This window comes from Trichoplax adhaerens, genomic scaffold, assembly GCF_000150275.1.
Source record: "Trichoplax adhaerens TRIADscaffold_1 genomic scaffold, whole genome shotgun sequence".
In the NCBI taxonomy this organism is placed as follows: Eukaryota; Metazoa; Placozoa; class Uniplacotomia; order Trichoplacea; family Trichoplacidae; genus Trichoplax; species Trichoplax adhaerens.
Genome location: NW_002060943.1, coordinates 8,928,785 through 8,950,864, shown reverse-complemented (window position 1 = coordinate 8,950,864; position 22,080 = coordinate 8,928,785). Strand labels below are relative to the sequence as shown.

Below are 22,080 nucleotides of genomic sequence, written 5' to 3'. Positions count from 1 at the left end.
GTAATGACTAATTTATGGACTCCAATTTCATTCAAGATGGACAAAAATTAAAATATTTTAAGGTTCTAAAATCAATCTTTTCCTGAAACTTAATCCTTGATTCATTGGTCTACAGTAGTTAAGGATTAGAACTAACTTTAATAATTAACTGATTTTCACTCATTTGTTCTATCTTCTTGGCGATTAACTTAGGTCGTTGTGGGGATTCGCCTACTGTGCTATTATCCATTTTCCTTTGTAAACTATTGTTAATTCTACAGCAAGCAGAACAAGGTCCGATTATAGCTTTTAATATTCATTTTAATAGCACAGAATCCTATTAAATCAGTTCATTATTAAGATATAACAAGACTAAGTTAAAAATTTTGCTTGAAGGCTTGCGTAGCCATCATAAGCAGGTGAATGGGTTAATTAATTCTGCATCGCTGATGGCTATTTTTTTATAGAATAATCAAATGAGTAAACCCTCGAGGGGTTTAGTAATGACGTATTTCTATTGCGTTTTGGGGGCCGGAACTTATTTGCTAAGATATTTATAGATGTCTATCATCTGGCCATTGAATGACAGCCATTAGCAATTTCTATTTATCTTTATGATTTCAACCCATTTATGATAGTATGATTACTATTATTACAGTTTATAGTACGTGTTCTTCACTTTATTGACTGCTGAATGAAAACCTTGGTAATTCCAATGTAATCCATAAGCATTTAATCGAGTTATACTATCAAAAATGCAATGACACAGTCAATTTAGGGTTCAAAAATCATTGAATGAAAGCCATTAGTAATTTGATCTTTATTCGGGTCCAAAATAAATCCCTTCTGCTATCGTAATTGTAGCGCGATTTCGAGTTCAAAGATCACTGAAATAAGTATAGTAAGCCGGTTTTACGAAATAAAATTCGTTCGTAATTCTTTCTCAGGCAGACAATTTCAATACAGTTCCTTTAGTATTCACAGCGGAATACAGATCTAATAGTTTAATTTAAGATAATAGTTTACCAATGATTAGCCATAAGGCTTTCATTTCCGTTTCAAGTATAGAAGCAATTAGTTTTGTGATTCAGAACTCACCGGCATACTAATGCAATGCCAATCGCATGTCAATCATCTCGGTCATTAATTGACTATTCGAAAGCAATGAAATTAGGATACTTAAGATTGATATCTTTCAGAATTCCTTTCTATTAGCTAACTTTGATTTAAGGAAAGTACTTCATTAAATCTAGAGAAATTCCCCATGATAATGACTTTAGATATTTAGTTTTGAATGTTGCGTCAATTAAACAATCAGTCTGGCTCAAATATAACTATTCTGGTTTCTCCAGCCATATACGTTAGAGTCGTTGGCACACCAGATGAACAGCTTCCTACATATAAAATAAGCTAAACAATACTTACAAGGCTTATTATATTCACGGCAAGCCTATAGAAACTATGGTACATTAAGAGTGAAGCATAAGAAATAATGCATGTGTCGAAACTAACTTGCTCTTCTTATTCATTTATAGTTTATGTTTGTATAGTCATACAACCCGTATTTGATTGTCTTGAAGGCAATATTTTCTATAGTTCAATTTCTAATATGATGCTAATACTAAATAATTGCTAATTTCTCTGTTAGATATTATTAATTGCAAATATTGGCGTAAGTACGTTACAAGATTCAACTGACCTGACGTAATAAATTATTGTGTAGAGGCCAAATACCTTGCAGTTTTATACATTAACAGAAGAGCAATGATATTTTAAGCTGATTGATTTATATGATAAAATATAGAGATCGTCTATTTTAGAAGAAAAGTATTTATTTGATGGCTCAAGTCCGTTTGTAAGCAACTTTGCTGCCGTAAACAGATTAAATTGTATTTATGAAGTGCAGATAAGAGCTTAAACTGCACCTCTATTGAGCTCAATATCCTTTAAATTAGATTCTTGCTAGTAGTGAATTAACCCTTCACTATTCTTCAATTCTCTAATGAAAGCCTTTTTATTTCTATCTTGACTGAAGTAATTATTTTATAAGAACTTGATTTTTAAGATTAGCTGGAATAGTATTGCGATATTTTTATTGCATTTTGGCGAAGATAATCGTAAAAGGAAATATATTTTTTTCCTCCATCTACGAATACCTTTTATCAATAAAATCACGGTAATTTATAGTCTAATATATCGTAAGAAAGGTATTTTACCCGCGTTATTCATAGCTACAATATTATATTAATTTATTTCAGGTTGTAGCGTTAATAGCCGTAAGAAATCGTAAGCAATACGATTTTTCTATAATACTCGCACCAAACAAAAATTTCATTCTTCAAGCCCTTACGTAGTTACTGTAACTTATTGATTGGAATTAATTGCCACATATACCAAGATCTTTTATAATGTAGTAATATCGCATGAACTAAAATCTTATCACCTTGTATGTTATACTTAGCAGATTACATGCAACAGAAATAAGGCCTAAAGGACTGAGTTGTTGATTGAAAGAATATGGACTTAAGAGTGAAGAGTAATTTTTATTCTAATTCTTATCAAATGGTGTTATTATCCCTATATCTTTTCTTTTCAAGAAATTTTGGAAATGCTGTAAGCGGATTTATGACATACAAATAATGAAAGATGTGTTTTAGAAATAATGAGAGCTTTCAGAACGTCATTAGTAAGTGCAATACTGTAATGACAAATTTCTGTTTTTCCTTAAAAGTTACCAGCAACACTAGGCAACGGTAAAATGATTGGTTATTATTTTTCTCTATAGTCTTCTTACGGCATCTTGTAGCCATTTACTAGTGCTTAAACTGTATACCTTCTTCCAGTGTACTCTACCGGCGATGAGATCGATTGATTTGCTTACATCACGTTCACCGTATCTCAAGCGTCGATTTTGGAAAAATTTAATAACCTAATAGCGTTTAATTATCAGACAGAAAAATTAAAATTATGTAAGAAATACGAGAATATCACAGTTTATTTATATATCTAGAATTCATAAGTGGATGATCAGCTATTAGTACTCCTGAATTGATGCTGATTTCCACTTAAAGTAAGTACAACTATATAAACACGCAATAGATTACGTAATGTAAGGTGAATAAATAATAAGAAGTCTATTTATTACCATTTGAAGTTCTTCTTGAGTGTAAAATTTCTTGGTTATATCCCTCAAAATTATTCTTAAGGCATTAGGCTGGTAACTGAATCTGAGTGGAGAGAATATAAATCCGGGTCAATATTCCCATCATTATTATCACGACCGTAATTTAAACACATCTGAATTTACTTACCTTTGATTTAACACCTTCCAATGCTTCGTAAAAAAGTTCCATATGATTTTTCTATTTACAAAATGTTGAGAAACTGCCGCTAGAATTGCCTTTAATCTATTATTATTAACCTTTTTGTTGTTAATAGCAGTTTTCAAAAGCCTAGAAGAAGTGATAATCTCGTTAAAATAAAATTCTTAATTATAATAAATTGTTACCCTCAACAGGTAATGTAGATTTTCACTTAACTATTGGGTGTTACTGTTACTTTTTCAATAGCAATGAAGTATATGAGAACAAAAAAATATAATTTTTTGAAAAAGTGATTAGACTTACTTCGAAATAAGAAATTTTTTAGTGGTAGCAGCTAATGCTTCTTGCATAATTGCTTTTTTCCAATTCCCCCGTGTATCTAAATATCTGGTGAGCAGCCTATTCCAGTCACGAGTAGACCCAAATTTGCTTCCGATAAATAATATACTTCGAAATTGTGTTGGTTGGAGCCTTAAATTTAGATAATAGAAGGATCATTAGATAAAATCTTCAGCAATCTAGGCCTGAATTTCAGTAAATTGTGATCTATGCACAACTAATATATAATGCTACACTTGTAACATGGTTCTAACTTAATTTATTCTTATACTCATACACCTATAGTAGCACGTCAATGAAATTTGTCGTAAATTTACGCTATATTCAAATATTATCCATTAAACTGTAATAAATTACTCCGGAAACAAGTACCCTATTGTAAGAGTTAAATATAATATATATGTTTCAATCTTTCCGGATTTGTCATAGTTCAATTTGATTATATGATACGATTTTAGCTTTAATTTCCTAAAAATTCCTGACTCTATATAAACATCAATTACTCGAAATTAATTTCTCATTCTCAACAAGAATTTATTTGTGAGAGTAAGCAATTTAAACCCTGGAACCTATATGCATTATTTAAAATCAAAAGTTGAAATGATATTTTTGATAAGCAATTGAATTGTACAATCTACAGTTCAGTACATTAATTAGTGGTCTTGATATCACGCCTGTTCAGATTACGTCTTAGCTTTAGTCTAAAGTTTATTCAAATGCTGTAAAAACTAACCACTAGTCTGTGTCTAATTCTATAGGTGAAAATAAATTAGATTGAATTAGATTTAACTAGAGCGAAAATGCACTAAGTAAAATAATCTCAGTACGCCCAAATTGCACAAGAACCAACGTGAGTATTAATTCTCTTTCTAAGCATGCAATGATAGTCGTGTCAAATTTTATTGATCAACCAAGAGACTTACGGTTTGTTATCATATAACCAGGAACGATACATGGTTAGATTTATTTGACTAAACCTACAATTTACGAAACAGAAGAGGTATTTTAATTCTTCATATAACTTAGCATAAACTTAGGTTGACTATATCTGCATATTAGTTTATAAGAATATCCTGCACTTCGAGTTATGTTAATCAATCACTACTATTTTATTGAACTTCGGGTTTAATATGTATCATTCCATTTGCATATTTTATATCGATACTTACTGTAGTCCTTGCATTTTATATTTCAAGTAGGTAAGATATTTCTTTTTTACGAAATAAAAAAATTATAAGATATTATGTCATTGTTCAATTCATGCTTTAATCTAACATCATAAATCATGAAATGGATTGAACTAAAAATTAAAATTAGAAAATTAATTATAGAAGCTCACTTTCATGTTGATCTTATCCATTCCGCTATCCAACATGTTATTAATGTCATTGAGATGTTCTTTAACGGTAGTCCGTGGTACTTCACTTGTTTCATTAAATATATATCGAGTCATGTTGAAGAATATTTCTACGGGAAGCTTCCCGGCTCTGAGGAGTAAACAACGGTTAAAATTTGTTAGAATCTCAGCTAATTACGGAATAAAACCTAGAAGCAAGGAAAACATGTTTGAACTATGGTAACAATAATGATATTGACGGAAGAAGAATTTCCGATATTATACCGCACCTATTTAAACTAAATGAATCATCTAGCAGCGTCGCCCTGTCTTGTACATTTATTATCTAGAAATTAGAATGCACCTAGGTTATACTGAATATTTAGCGGATAGCATTGAAGTTTTATTACTCATACTTATAGATCATGATACTATTCAATAAATATTCACCCTGTGATTAGCTTTCAGTAACTGAATAAATTTTTGCCACGATCTGTAATCATAATTCACTCGGTAAAAGCCAGTACTTAAAAGATTTCCAAGCAACCAGTCATTTGGTTTGCGAAGTTTGATAATCGCTATAAAATGAAATTTTTCAAAAATATATCTGAATTTTTACTGCAATAAAGAGGTAAAGATATTTCTTCCTTATTAATGGCGTATTTACTTGGTGATTTGGCAATGACGATACGTCCGTGATTATAATTTGTTTTATAAATAAACGGTACTTGCCAGAATTCTCTATTTGTAGTTGTGACAGACAAAAAGGAAGAAATTTATCATTATTATTTTTAAACTTTAACCATCACAAACAGAATGCATTGCATTTTTACTTAATAAGACTCTTAAAGAGATAAGAATATTCGATTTGCAAGATTCACTAGTATGCAGTTAAGTAAGTTCATTAGCATATTATTTTCTCGATATTAATCAAAAATAAAATACATTGTAAGAGGATAACTTGTGTTGCAACGCCATACCTATTGGAAGTTTTTATATCGTTTGATTTTATGTGATGAAACCACATAAATTTTGAAACGGAGATGTTAGCTTGCAAGCGAATTCGATCAATATTGACAGTAACTAGTGGATATCCAGGCTGACTTGTCCAAGCTGACATCATCTTACTTATGTTATATTTAGAAACCTATAAAAAATTAGACTGATCAGATAATTATTTGAAACTTCAGGAGTATTAAACTTATTTCTTTTAAATACAGCATGGTACATCTCAATATCTATCAAGTGCTTAATTTTATGTTTTCGCTAGAAATTTATCGAAATGCAAATAATAAAACGTAATAATATACGTAGTTTCATCACCAATGGGGTAGATGCACTATTTTTGAGGGTTGAGCGATATAAATTTAATGTAGATTACAAAATTAACCCAATATTAGGGAAGAATTATTGATAAATTAAGATTTGCATGCGTAAAATTTTGAAAGAATCGAGAGCTATCGTTCAGCATACTTTAAAACTGTAAAAGACTGTAAGAAATTTTCTAGATTTCTAACACGCTTATTTAATCGATGATTTTATTCTAAGTGATTACCGAGAATGCAAAAAAATTAGCTGCCCTAACTTTGCTCAAAATAGAGCTTTAGTTCATAATATATGTTAAAAAAATAACATTCTTAATGTAAATAAGGACACGATTTGCGACGATGAATTTTAGTATCCTACTGCTACGAATATTTAAGAATGACTGAAGAAATCATCTTTCTGTCTTTAAGCCAAAACTTCAGTTATATATAATAATCAACTCTTTTGAATCTTTGTAATGCAAGATCATAGTAGCGCTTATAGGATTCTCGCTCAACATATATTTTCGTACCTTATCAAAAGATTTCCATAAATCTAGGTTGCTTGCGGTTTTAGATTTCCATTTATATAGATAATGCTCAGTTCCTTGAAGGAAAGTCTTCTCACCCAAAAAAAATAATAACATTTGTAGAATACATGCTCCCTATGAATAGATTGAGGATTAAAATGGTTATAAATACGTATCATAGAAGCTTAGCTAGTCAGACGAATATGCATGTATCCTGGACAAGAGAGAGATATTTAAACTATTTCAAATTACAAATTTTTCAAGAAATCAGTTTACCTTAGCATATTCTATGCTATCATAATTTGCTTTAATTTTTTCAAGGGTTGAAATTGGCATCGATAGTGCATGTGAAGCAAAGAAACTATCTTCCTTTAGCGCTGCTAGATGGTTACTTTGGAAGAAGGATGCCATCTAAAGGTAAATACTCGTTATTAGAACATATAGTTCTGTAAAATGTAAGGTTTAGCAACAGCGATATTTGCAGGATAGATCTAGTTACCGCCTGTTTCATTGTTGTCAATTTGTATTCACTGACAAACTCCATCAACGTTGCAAAGCCTTCTTTAACCCATAATTCATTCCACCATTTGATAGTCACGATATTGCCAAACCACTAAAGACGGTAAGATAATACTGCAGGTTAATGATCGCTATGAAGGACACATTGTATATGAAAGGTCGGCAGCCAAAGTATTGATCGCCTTAAGACTTGCATTAATAAATTTACATCAATATTAACTTATTAATCTGCGTCTATAAAGCCCATATACAATAATTAATCAAACATGAATCACGGCGATTAATTACCTGATGAGCTATTTCGTGGGTAACGGTACTAATCACAGTTTGTCGCTGTTGATTTTCAACTGGCATGTAAATTGCAGAGCTTTCTGGATAGGTAATCAGTCCCCAATTTTCCATTCCTCCACTTAAATAATTAGGTGCTAGGACCATATCTGTATGTGAATTAAGGATTAATTACAGTTAAGAGTTTAATGAATGGTTTAAGAGTCAAAATTTATTCTGTAAAGTCTTCAATTCAACCTAATTTGGAAGAGTTCAGCTTCATGTGGAATAAGTTTTCAAATTGTGCCACAACTATTTTAGCGTGATTAATAGCTAATTTGGTGTAATTAAGCATATTAGGGGAGCACCAAATCCGCAGCTAATAAAATCAGACGCAACAATAGTGATAAATTAAGCATCTTCAATAAAAACAAGGATATCGTATTAGTTAAGAGTACCGCTCTGGAAGAATAAAACTACTTTTCCTTTCATTTGGAAAAAATTAAGCTGTCGGACTGCAGTAACATAATTGATAGTGCTATACTATATCATCCTTATCGTACACAATATTTCCTGACTATGAAGATTGAACTATGCGGTATTAAAGCAACATTCTATTCCACACGATATTTAAATTTAAACTGAAACTGTATAAAATAATTCTTATTTTCTTACCGTGATATTACTATTAGATTTTATTTCCAAGTGAGCTAGATTGCCGATTACATAAGCGATGAGATAAGAACTTAAAGGCGGAGTGGTAGCGAATTCAGCTTCCACAATTTGGCTGGTTAGAGATCGTTCCGTTATTGTAGGCATGTTAGACAGAACATGAAAATTTTTAGGTCGAGCGATGTAGATTTTATAAGGTGTTTTAAAGCCAGGTTCATCAAAGCAAGGAAATGCTAATCGAGCGAAAACGGATTCAAATTGAGTGATAGCTAGATGCCTACATTCATGACAGAGATTTTGAAGCAATACATATTAGATTGTTATGAAGTTTATTGTAAACTAACGAATACTAGTAGCAATAAGACTTGATTTTTTTACTTTCATTATACATGTATACTAATACTATTCTGATCATGCAATGAAAATAAATCAACTTTAGTAATGTTAAGCTTTATGATTGATATGCTACGCTAATAAATAAATTAAGAACTGCAATTAAGCATCGATATATAAGTGAACTAAATCCAATCAACTAGTAAAGCGCTAACCTGTGCCGACCATGGATATCAGTGTAGTTATTTAAATATAACCCTTTCAGCCTATCAGTGAAAACTTTACTTGTAAATTTGATTGATAATGTATAGTTGGTATGGACAGCTAAGTTGGATGATAACTTGATATAGAACATTTGTAAGGATGAATTATATTGCTTGCCATCAATCCTGATAGGTTTAATAGTCGGTAGTCGCGATTGATATATATTTACTAGCTGTATATCAATTAAGACATGATGAAAAACGATAAAATTCGTAGGTTTGGTTACATGTAATGTTATATTGACTTGACCGTCAGTAATTAATTTATCAAATTGAATATTAAGTTTCATAATGTAGAAAAGGGGTACAATATGTTTAGGTAAACGCGGATTTTGATAAGGAAAAGGAGCGTTATCTATCTGGGAAGATGTGTTACCATTCAAATGAGGAACCTTGGATGGCTTTGAAATATTATTTACAACTGCAGCTAGTAATGGCACAGTAACACATAAAAATAGTAGTAAAATCAAACAACCAATCATGGCATATTTTCCGTGTCCTTTTTCAATACGATAGCTACAACATGCCGCATCAGCAGATCCTAAGGTATCCTCCGATTCTTTTCTTCCATATTTATCTGATTCCGGTGTTAAAAGTGCTTTGGATTCTTCCATCATAATTGTGCTTTACTTGGTCTATAGTTTCCTGCACTACTTTTACCAACCTGTTGATTACAGTTTTATCTGCTAGAAGGGTATTAGTAATTTGTAATGTACTCATACACTACTTGATGATACCTTACTTAGTAACAGTAGCTGAAACTCTATGCTCTTTTCCCGGTTAAATAAGAAGCAATCCAAGAATAATTGCTATTGTATTTGTAACCGTATAAATGTGAGTATGTTGCCAACGGCTACCTCCTAATTACGATAATTCTCATTTGTCTATCCACAAGAATATTTACTTTACTATTGATTATCACATAAAGCTTAGACTATTTACGAATCAATTAACTTATGACGTAGCAGTTACCAATGAATTAATTTATAGCTGCTATTCTAGTGAAATAACAAAACTTCATTCATTATACACACACCAGTATTTTCTCTGTATTAAAAATCTCAGGAAGAACTATAAGTTTTACCATTTAATTATATTTTGATCTTTATTTAGTATTGTGAGCAATAAATATATATACTGTATATCTTTTATACTTTCGAAACTCTTTTACCTTGTAACAAGGAAGATCAGCTAGAAATCTTTCAGCGAGTCCTTTATAGCTATAGAGTATTGACGTAAAACATTATCGTTCTTACTTGGCCGTTATACACTTGAACAAACTAAGTATTTACTAACGGAATATTGCTGATGCCAGCAAATGTGGTAACACTCTCACAAATAAAATAATGGTCAAAAATCATAACAAGTGGTGAGATAGAAAGAAAACGCATTTAGATAAATATTTTCATCTACTATTTCATTGTGGGTTTACGAGTATAATATAAAAACTGTACCGAAATATCGCTGTCCACACAGCATGCAGTGATCGGAAATACGTTCATTTTACTTTAAATTTTTAATTTAAGTATAGCTAATTTTTACACTCCTTCCAATTGCTCAGAATAAAATGGCGTGACTATTTCATCTATTATGAAAAGGATTCAATACTAAGATCGATCTTTGTAGATAATACCTGAATATGAATGCGGAAATTTATGATGTAACTCATAATTTTACCACGGTATATTGTATTAGCTCACTAAAAACCTTAATGTTTTTATTACTGTCGTCTCGCATTCAACTAACTAAATAAGTATTGGTGATTTTTAATCAAGTTCTATTGATAGCTACTCTACAACGCGTAAAAAGGCAAAGTAAAGTAGCTAACTCTGAGTGTTTTTAGTTTAATATTACTGTTACAGCCAATGTCGGTAATGATGATATTACCGGTAATGGCTGGCCATTACCGATAATATCAGCCATTACCGACATTGGCTGTAACATTACAACCAAATCGTTTGCAGATTGACTAGACCCATATAATTATGTAAAGGCTGAGGTATTGCATCAGAAATCTTTACAAATCTATCATTAGAACTATGAATACCTAGCTAATATACATAACGAGTATCCGTAGACAATGTTACTAACAGCTATACCATAATTGGTATAAAAAGCCTATATACATTACCAAATGTAATATCTCTCAGGATTATCAATATTCATAAATGTCGCTTACAAATCAAATAGACGTGCTGTCCTTTTCGGTAATAATTAAAATAAGAGTTTCCATATTCAACCTCTTATGTAATATTTTCCAGCGCTACTATACGGTCCTTATTCAGTTTGAGCGTCAAAATCTGACATTCATTAAAATCTAGAAATAACTGCCACAAAAATAATCAAATCTATCCAGTACGTACGCTTTACAATATATACGAGTACGGATAGATTGTATATATAGCCTAGTTGCTTTATGATGGAGTTATGGTATTTCGGTAACATTCCAAATGGCTGATTGAGGAGATTTTAAAACAAAAATTTGATAAAGGGTAATCAGATATAATTTTTAGTGCCAATGTATTGTCAATTTAAGTGGATAAATGTTACATGATATTGCATGAGACTTCTTGATTACTATAAATTTATCATTGGAACTATGAATAGCCAGCGAATATACATAATGAGTACCCGTATATGATATTACTAAGAACTATATCGTAACTGCTATTAAAGTCTATTGTACATTGCCAAAAATCGAACTATTACTAAAATTAATAAATTGCTACCTCACAAATAATCAAATATAGTTAGTACACCTGTCCTACAATATATGTAAGTATGTATATAAATTGGCGGTAATGTAGCGTAGTTAGAGTATTTCGGTAACATTCCAAATGGCTGATCGAGGGATTTAAAAACAAATATTTTATAAGTGGTGATTAGAGATATACTTCTTATGCCAATCTATTGTAAATATGAATAAATGATATAAATTACCTCTTGATAAACCGAACAAATTTCAGTAATGACTCAAGAATAACGATCACACTAATTAAATAACTATAACAGACAAACTTTTATTTCTTTAATACGGCAGTAATGAACAATCTCAAGCAATTCCTATTAGCTAAAATGTATTCTTTAAAGCTAAAAGAGCATATTTTCATTCATAATATACTATTCAATTTCTGATTGAATATACTGAAACCAGTTCCTGGCGTCATTGTAGTTTTTCTTTCTCCATCGGAAAATAGCCTCTACTTTTTCTATTGCTTCGTTTACAACAAGTCCACCAGTTCCAGCATCGCCATGACAAGAAAAAAATTCTTTTATCTATCATATCAAAATAAAAATAGTGATTTCAGAATGGACGGATTTTCTTATTTGCAAGTCTCAATGAGATTGTTGTATCTTGCTAAAATTATGTAGTTTTAATACCTTCATTAGTTGAGTCTCGCTGTGACAGCTGCTTATCACTGTATCAATCAAATCAGCCATTAAAAATAGATCACCAGAGAAGCTAAAAGAAAGAATCATAAATGGATCAACCTTTTTTCCCATATTTTAATAAATAACTCTATCTAATAATTATAATATCGCAATCATTAATATATATAACAATATCTAGAGACGACTAAAGTTTGCTAAATCACTTAGAGCAATCTTACGTATCTATGAAGTACTTCCAGTTTTCTATTACAAAATTCCATGCCATTTCTTCGCCAGCTCTACTGCCACTGACAGCGCTGACGACGTTCATAATTTCAGATTTTGGTATCTTGGTATGATCTTTGGACAATTCTAGCAGTCTAACCAAATTATATGCGAAATGGTTAAGAGAGGTAAATAAGTACTAAATAAACTGTAAATTAAACGATAATAATTTAAATGGACTAACCGCCTAAGTAAAGATTGGTTATTACTAGCAGATAAAGCATTAATATAAAGACGTTTTAAATTAGCGTCGTTGGTGGCATCATATTTTCGTAGTAACTTTTCCCATTCATCGTTACCAGTCATTTTGATTCCATTTATTATATAAATAGCCTTTAATTCAATTGGAATACTAAAATCGGTAATTTAAATGGATACGTTAATGATATTGAAAACAATTGTGCCAGCACAAAGCTAGAAGCCTTAAATTCGACCAGATTATAGTAAGATCGAGATAATATTATAAATTTTGATACTAATCCTAAATTAAATTTACTACGGAATATCTTTGAATAAATTGGAATATTTTAAGATTTGGAGATAGTTATATTTTGTTGCAGTAAGTAAAAAGCAATTATGCTAGTTAATTATAGATGGCCGTTAATTTAAAAAGGGGCTCTACATGATTGTAAAGCGCTAAAATTTTCTAAGGTTAGTGAAAAACATGTGCAAATTTTATTAGGGATAGCCAGTAAGCGGTAGTTTGAATACTATACAGTTGGAAGCGGAAAATACTGAAAATTATGATGCTGTATTCTCAAGCCCATTTACAGATTGCTTTAAAATACGTAAATGGAAATAGTGTGGGACTGGAAGAATAAAAAAAATTATGATACGGATTGGCATTTCTGTAGGTCTACATGCGGATACTAAAAAGCCTAGTTCTAAGAATTCTGTATCTAGTGTATGCCATACCATAAATATAGTTAGTTAGCATATAATAGTTATTATTCGAGTTAATTAAATATGCATTGCACATCTAATTGCAGTTCTGAGCTTGACTAAAGTTTTTGGATAGAAATGGTATATCATGTGTGCTTCGGCACCCATAAGAAAGCAATTTTTCATTACCTATTTTTTCCATGCAGCCATTCTTGAAAACGGGTTGTGATGTTTTGCAAAACATTAGTATCATTAGCCATTGCTGCTACGCTTATAATAAACTTGCGGCCTTTTCTATGATGATACCGAAACGAAAGAAGTTATTTTCATTTTATTAATACATGATGACCTTTAGGATACTCAAGACACAAATTCTATATTAATATCTTAGAAAATTGCTACCTTTCTTGCACTGTTCCTTTATCTTCTAAACCAAGTGTTCGCAGCTGTGGCTCAACTAGATACTGTAGATATCGCTAAAAAATAATTTTATAAATATCAAAATCGTTTTAGAGTTTGTTCTATATACATTGCTTAGATTTCTAGTAATACTATCCCTTTAAAATTTATTTTAGAATCCTGTCAACATATGTTGCATATTTAGTTAGTAATTTATACATTTCATGGACATATATAGTAACATTGTGGACGAATTATATATCAAAAATATATGAGATTAACTTATAGCATTAAATACTGTCATATTATTGTTTGTTGTAATTCTTAAGGAATAGCGGCTGGAAAATACCTGAACATTAAGGATATCATCACTGTTTCTTTCAAAGAGGGAAATGATTTTTGAAATCTTGGATAAGCCAACATACATTGGATTGTAGGCCTTTTCCACTCTTAAATATTTTGTCATGTTCAGGAATACGGTAATATCCAAAATATCAGCACTGTTGGAATGATAAAAAATGCATCAATAACCTAAACTTGCTGGTATTTATATTAGATCCTACTATAGTACATGCCTATAGATTATTAATCTATAGGCCATGATAACTACTGTATAACTTCGTATCTTTCAATTTTGGATTTATTTAAGTTGTATAAAAAAAACTGCATTACCGATTCAAATTGTAGGAATCATCTAATAACCCGGTCCTATCGAGACTTGATAATTTCTATATTTTTATAGATACAGATATTTATAATTCGAAAATTTTTTAATAAAATGATTCGCTAATTGAGATAGTACAAGTCACTCGTTCCATAAATCGACAATTTACTTATATACTTGTATTATTAATGTATAAATAAATATAGATGGAATATATTAAAAGCATTTTATTCTAAGCAATACGAAATTTTTATAGACAAAAATTTAAACTATTAGCTACGAATATTACTAACATTATAATTCTCTTGGAGTTGTTTTATTAATTTAACCCAATTTTCAAGCTCGTAATTGACACGATAGTATCCCTTTTGCAAATAATTTGCTTTAATCCAATGCTGGCTTTTTACAAATTTCACCGCCACTGTAGGGTTTAATCAGTAATTAAATATTTGGCTGTCAATCATCATTTTAATTCCTGTGTCAAATTATCTATAGTATATTTTAAGAAATGAGCGGATGATTTTAGAATAAAGACACTTACTTTCTTTAGCGGTCATCATCACTCTACCTGCAAGACCTTCTCCGGTAATATATCGTATCGGTACGTGCCATAAGGTACTATAAATGATATGAAAAGATTAATTAAAGCTAGTTTTTAGCTAAAAGATTTTTAGTCATAGTAACGGTTTGAAGATAGCATAAATGAGTACTTCACAAGAGACAATATTCGATTTTTTATACTGTACAGAAATATTACCTATCAGTTTTATTAAATTGTTGATTTCCTGCAGACATTGAAAATCTTTCCTGAGAAACAATATAACTGCTATACAAGCTATCATATTTTATTGTAATCAAAGGAAATCCTGATTGATGTGTCCAACTGTTCATGACAGGTTTTAAATCATATCTGTATACCTAAATTGAAACACATTATTAGTTATAAAATAAAATGAATTAGAAACAAATCGAGAAATTAATCAGTAATAACTTTGGTAATGTTTGTTAGGGAATGCCTTTACTGCACTTTTAGAGGATTTTATGAGTAATAATATTTAATTATTACGTAGTTGCGTAAATATCTTATCAAACCGAAGAAATCGAATTCCATAGATCATCACTGTCAGCATTTCGGTATTTATAGGTAATCAAGTACTTGCGAAGACCGTTAAAGAATATGGTAGAATTTAAATAATCTTGTAACATTGTCAAAACACAGCATCCCTAATATTAAATAAAGAATTCAGATTGTATGTGTTGTACAAAATAGACAAAATTAGCTGTCCGATTACCAAACGTTAAACAATTTTTACCTTCGAGTATGAAATTTTGTCAAACAAAGCGCCAATTTCAGTTGTTCTATCAACATTTTGCAGGATCGGATGAGAATTAATGTAGCTGTCATATTGCATTGCTGGTATGAATTCCTTCATATAGAGGCTTTCTAGCTATAGTTTCATTAAATGGTCAATATAAATACTTCATTATCTAGTAAATCTTTCAGTCTATAGATATTTAATACTGCAAAGACTCACAATATGAAGACTTGGGGCAGCTAGATTGCCGCCTAAATATTCGACAAAAGAAGCAAAGCCTTCATTCAGCCACAAATCACTCCACCATCTCATTGTGACCAGGTTACCAAACCACTAAAAGTTATTTAGATATTAATAAGGCATAAGATAAAAAATTTTCAGGTTACTGCAGGATAGATTTTACAACAGCTGTATACTAAAAATTGCTTAATTTACGCTTATACTGCACGAATTCTTTATAGCTACTCTGAATGAAATAATACAACATTTCATCAATTTGCACAAGATTCTTTTTTATAAAAATTAGGTACTAAATTATTATGCTGCAATTTCATGACGGTCAGTACTGTATGTACCAGCCGCGGTAGAAGTTTTGAACTGTATGTTTTAGTCATTAGGCTTATAAATCATTTCCACAGAAGTAAAACTATCTCGGTATGGGAAACAGCTATTATTCATAACTATGTCATAATTACATAGCTTTCAAATGAGACAAGCAGTTTTCTGAACAGTACAACCGAAAATGTAATAATTTCTAATTTACAAATGAAAATAATTTATGATGTTATCTTTGTTATAAAACGAAACAATCAGTGAATTCTAAAGTATTTATTAAATAAGAGATTCGAATGGGATATCTACGTCTAAATAGTCCTTCGCAAATAGCACTATGGAGGTTTGCGATAATTGCATTGCCATTTCATATTAATAATGCTCGATGAAAAACTCGATCTTACCTGATGAGCCAGTTCATGTGCAACCGTAGTGACAACACGCTCAAAATTACTGATTGTGCCTACTTTAGGATTATAAAGCAATGATGTCTCTCGAAAAGTAATTAGACCCCAGTTTTCCATAGCACCAGCAGAAAAATCCGGTACAGCTATCAAATCTATTAATATGAATAAGATATTAATTAATTACGTTACGATTGCATTTATACTGATAAATGGATATAATTGACCGCAGTACTTATTTTATGACCATGGCATTTTATTCAGCAATATACAAATTTATTTAATTGTTGATAATTATGATAGGTCATAATTTAAGACATACGGAGTAATTCAACAAAAGTGATCAAACCTAGCTTTGGGAGTGGATATGCAATACCAAATAATTTTCGATAATATGGTAAGATTTTAACACTAGCGTTCAGAGCGACTTCGGTATAATTGATTTTATCAGCTGGTGCCCAAGTTCGAATCTTAAAATTAGATAATGCAGGTCAATTTTATTGAGTTCTTTTATTCTTAATCGAACATCAAATTACTGCTTTGCCATAATCTTATGCATTCTTTCATCGTTAGCATTTGTAACAAGTTAGAATAGATTGAACATAAAGCTATTGTTGGTTACATGATTCAATTAAAAATGATCCATTATCGTTTGTAAACTATAATTAAGCCAGATTGATAGTAAAAACTTACATGAACTGAACCTTGGCGTCTTTCTAAGTAATGATAATCAACTACTGCGAATGCTATCAAATACGTGCTCATATTCACGCTCTTTGCAAACTTGACTGCTACCATATTATTTTCCGTATTTAGCACAATACTATCTTCAATGGGCATGTTAGATAGAGCTTGGTAGCCGCTTGGTCTTACAATAGTTAAAGATACAGTAACCTTCATACCGGGTTCATCAAAACAAGGAAAGGCAGATCTCGCAGAAGCAGCTTCAAATTGGGTAACATACATATACCTATCCAGCAAATAATTATAATATCAGTAATTAATTATCATTTGAAATAGGTTATTGATGCTAAGGTTTTATATAAATTATGAAAGAATCTATTAATTTAAAGCATGCTACTAGGGATAATTCAGTCTATTAGTAAGTCTTATAAGATGCTATCGGTAGTTAGGAGCTATAAAATTATGACGGATATCATCGATTTGCTCGTGTAAAAGATTGCAAGTTGGCAATTTTTATTACTGCAGAAAGCTAACCCCCATACATAAAGTATAAGTTACATTTCCCGATATCTGCATTTGTTAGGACCGCTTTTTAACTTCTCAGTAAAGAATAAAATGTAGGGTTGTATTAACTATTGCAAGAAAACTCGTTAACCTAATTAGATAGAATAACAAATAGAAATTTTTATCTCAAGGGATAGTATCGGTAATTTTACTCAACGGTATTTATGCTATATAGATAGGTTATGTGAAGGTATTTAGATATAGCATCAAGTTTGAAATATATGTCTAAGGCTGTATGAAACGAAATTTTGGAAATAATACCGGAATTAGAAAATACATAATGTACACCAACAGCTCGATAAGTAAGCTTAACCGTGGCTATGATATATATATATGTCATAAATTTAAAATTAAATTACATTTAGAGAAACGTTCCTATTTTCGCAAATTGACTGGAATGAAATCCACGTGGTGCGTTATAAAATTTAGATGTAATGCCGTAATTGATCTAGATTATTTAACGATATATAAACTAAATTTACCTAGACTATCCTAATACATAATTTAGGTTACGACTATTACGAGCTACCTGTATCTATTGATTCAACTATAGATCCATATGTTATAGATTTCGATCAACTACTAGATTTGGGCAGCATAAAACTAATAAAATATAACTAGATTTAACCTATCTAGCGCTTATAAACAGTTTATCGTTTATCATCGATATACGTGTTACTCAGCTTTGAAAAAGTACTAGATTTTGATTAGCCTATAGCAATAGAAGTAACCAAATTTCCACAATCAAAATATAAATTTGGGGGATTTTCGAAATATTAAATTTAAATTAATCTGGAACAGTATTAGGGACACTAGAATCACGTTTTCTAGAGTTGGTAAAGGCATCTATTGTAACTGTAGATACAAACGTCTCGAAATTTAGAAAGGATCCAGCTCTATACTTAGATCAATTAAAATAGACATGAAACTATATCTATATCATTTAGTACTAAGTATACAGCGACTAAGTTTAACTTTAGATATACTCGTTATGGGATTAGAAAAAGAATGAATTATTTAGTGCTTTACAGTAATTTAACATTGAATTTAAGAATTATGAATTTCGTAAGCAATGCTAGTTGAGATCATATAGTATTAGTACAGTAATTCAACTTATTCATGGGTCACCATATGATGATGCAAAGAAAGAATATTCGACTTAGATTATATAAAGATGTAAAAAGTAAGTTTAATCTTTGGCAGTAGAAATTCTTCGCTAGGATAACTCAATTTCAGATGGAAAACTGATGTTAATGAATATTGGTACTTAATGTAGTCTATATTTTATGGATCATTTGATCTTATTTATATATATATATATGTATGACTTCATTTCACTAACGTAGGTGTAATTCCCGGCAATACAGTGAATTTAACTGATTATTGAAACATCCTTTCTATTTATGGTAAATATCATTTGAACGGTTGGCAGATAGAATATTTACTTGCTGGATATAACGGATTAATTAAATATTTGTGCTGATCTAATGTCGACTGTGCCTATAGTAATATAGCTAACAGAAGATTTATTAGAAAACTTAGTAAGTTGACTGCCTTATTCATCGATAATAACATAGTCCATAAAAATATAATAAGTCATTTGCAAGATCGAAACCATTAGGATTTGTCAAATAAAAATTTTTCAGGTTTAGCGAAGATGGCAATATCTAATGCTAGCATTTCACATTTTTAACAGTTATAAGATACCATTTTGTAACAATATCGTGGAAAATCGATCACTTTTGGTTTACTGTAACTGATCCTAGTTATATACTTATATCATAATTTACCGTTGTCTCTTAAAAGTAAAGCTACAGATAAAGAACATAAATCATAGATCAGCTAACCTATTATTGCCAGTCATATCCCTGTAGCTTGCTCGGTAAAATCCTTGCAGCTTTTCTGTTGAAATCTTACTGATAAAAGTCATCTCCAGGTTGTAATTTTGATCAGGTTGAAAAGATTCTTTCATTTGAATATAGTAGAAATCGTTGTAGTTGTTTTGTAAAGTTTTACTGACATTTATAGGATGTTGCCTGAAATCGGTAATCAAGACGGATTGAATATCGATATCTTTGGCATGAATCAAAATGAACGATGTAGCTTGTACACAGCTTAGATTAATTTTAATTTCACCATGAGTTTGTAATTTAGCGTAGTTAGGATGCAAGTAGATCTCATAATGTAATGGGAATATAGTTTGTGGCAATCGTGTGTGACTATAAGGGAATAGTTCACCATTAGTAGAGGTAGAAGCTAGTCTGGCAGGATCTTGATTCGATGACGGTGTAAAGTTGATGTTACTTGTACATTTGGATGTGTCATTATTGGAAACGGAGGGCCGAATATAATTTTGTGATACAATGGCTAATACCAAAGAAATCATAGCAAACAGTAATACTATTGTAAGTACAAAGCAATAGAAATAAGCCCGATGTTTCATTATTCGGCAGCAGCAACATTTAATGGTACTATCTATATCAGGAACTTCATCGGGTCCATCATCGTCATTTCGACTCTGGATTAGTTGATATTTTGCCTCGTTGACCATCGCTTTTTCTTCAAATTGAACAACAATTTAAAAGTTAGGTTCGTTATTATAAGATAAATTAATTTCTATTAAATAACTACTTCAAAAATAACCATGAAGAAATCAGTAATTTTTAAGCCTATTTTTACAACATGAGTGAAAAGATAGCATACGAGAATGAGCAATATCAATGACTCTTTGCAACTACTAGCAGTACACTTTACTTTGTCTGTTGAAATATTCAGGAAACACAATTTATTAACCTCTTTAAAGTAGGGCAATTTTCAGTTGAGTTTTTATGCAATCTTTTCTTCTCTGTAGTATAATCAGTTCAATTCATTTGCTGCTATCAATTTTTTAATACTGAGTTTGTCTTGGTTGATCGCAACTATACTATAGGTTTTTCTCTATGCAAACTGCTTGCATCGATCATGATCATAAAAACTGATATTGTCGAATTATAACAAAGGAGTTACAATACATTTATCATCCTTTTTATGACCAATTTTGTATAGAAAACTATTCTTAGCCATGTAAATTTCATTTTTATTGCTATTATACTGATTTAATACGCAAGACAATCGATAAAATTTATTATTAGGAAATTGCATGAAAGAGAAGAAAACAATTTTGTTTGACAATAGCTGGCGCAGAAAAATAACTTTAAATTCCTTCTACATGAAGCAGCGTTATCGACAATCAATAGGCCATCGAAAGAGAGAGTATAAGCATTAATAACGGCTAATTTACTACTTTAACGCTCTCATCCGAGCATTTTTTGATCTGTCTTAGCAATAATATTGCTTGACTTATCGACTATTTTAATTAAAATAGTTATAATCAATAAACGTAACGGTCTAATAGTAAACTAACCGTTTTATTCGACTATAGCAAGCTATCGGCAATATTTACCATTATCTGTTTGATATAGTAATAATTCAATCAAAGTTCATCATTCTCGTAAATCATAAACGTATCAATTAACTAAAAACTGTCCAAAACAATATTTTACTAGCTTTTAAACTATGACGATTGAAGATCAAAATCATAATCCAATGTCAGTCAAATTTTAAAAAATAATTCTTTAGTAATAGTGATAAAGCAGGTATGAAGGCAATTCAGGCCTATACTTATAAGGAAATTTGAACAGACGCCGATTTTCTTTTATTGTTAAATCAATAACGTCATTGCTAAATTTATGTCAAAAACTGTTATAAATGACTTTTAATAAAAGCATCTGAAAAAATGATGCTGCTACTCGCTACTCGGTATTACTCATGATGGAATAGTATATTGATCGTCTATAGCGGTAGAAATTCTTAAAATCATCATCTTGGGCTCCTATGTTGTTAATTGGTAAGATATGAGAATTTTTATAGCCATTAACTCTATTATCACCCGAAATTAAAATCTTCGACTATCTCCTAATAACCATTGTTTAAATTATACTGTAAAAGGATTTTCTAGTAAACAAACAGTGAACACTACGTAAGACCCATGATTACGAATGAGAATCTGGTTTATTTTCAATTACTCTTGTCATCTTGTGAGGATACAGTAGCG

At 30.7% G+C, this 22,080-nt stretch overlaps 4 protein-coding genes across 4 annotated transcripts; all 4 read right to left on the bottom strand.

The window, feature by feature from the left end:
- Positions 1-2,527: 2,527 nt before the first annotated feature.
- TRIADDRAFT_52313 (uncharacterized protein) lies at positions 2,528-5,094 on the bottom strand (the record flags this gene model as incomplete). The annotated part of the gene is made up of 8 exons (XM_002108107.1): positions 2,528-2,590; positions 2,813-2,908; positions 3,125-3,206; positions 3,291-3,431; positions 3,606-3,773; positions 4,565-4,618; positions 4,811-4,851; positions 4,981-5,094. The coding sequence occupies 8 exons, from the start codon at positions 5,092-5,094 to the stop codon at positions 2,528-2,530; spliced, it is 759 nt and encodes a 252-aa protein (XP_002108143.1).
- A 1,627-nt stretch (positions 5,095-6,721) lies between these two features.
- TRIADDRAFT_37000 (uncharacterized protein) lies at positions 6,722-9,347 on the bottom strand (the record flags this gene model as incomplete). Its single annotated transcript, XM_002108106.1, has 7 exons — positions 6,722-6,946; positions 7,088-7,222; positions 7,311-7,424; positions 7,619-7,767; positions 7,856-7,976; positions 8,273-8,546; positions 8,818-9,347. 7 exons carry the CDS (start codon positions 9,345-9,347, stop codon positions 6,722-6,724), a joined length of 1,548 nt encoding a protein of 515 aa, XP_002108142.1.
- Positions 9,348-11,868: 2,521 nt separating this feature from the next.
- On the bottom strand, positions 11,869-14,269 carry TRIADDRAFT_63532 (expressed hypothetical protein; the record flags this gene model as incomplete). Its single annotated transcript, XM_002108105.1, has 7 exons — positions 11,869-12,141; positions 12,247-12,328; positions 12,477-12,617; positions 12,707-12,874; positions 13,594-13,698; positions 13,807-13,880; positions 14,153-14,269. 7 exons carry the CDS (start codon positions 14,267-14,269, stop codon positions 11,986-11,988), a joined length of 843 nt encoding a protein of 280 aa, XP_002108141.1. The 3' UTR covers positions 11,869-11,985.
- Positions 14,270-15,553: 1,284 nt separating this feature from the next.
- On the bottom strand, positions 15,554-20,373 carry TRIADDRAFT_20075 (uncharacterized protein; the record flags this gene model as incomplete). The annotated part of the gene is made up of 7 exons (XM_002108104.1): positions 15,554-15,691; positions 15,781-15,915; positions 16,003-16,116; positions 16,740-16,894; positions 17,089-17,209; positions 17,433-17,709; positions 19,835-20,373. The coding sequence occupies 7 exons, from the start codon at positions 20,371-20,373 to the stop codon at positions 15,554-15,556; spliced, it is 1,479 nt and encodes a 492-aa protein (XP_002108140.1).
- Positions 20,374-22,080: the final 1,707 nt, after the last annotated feature.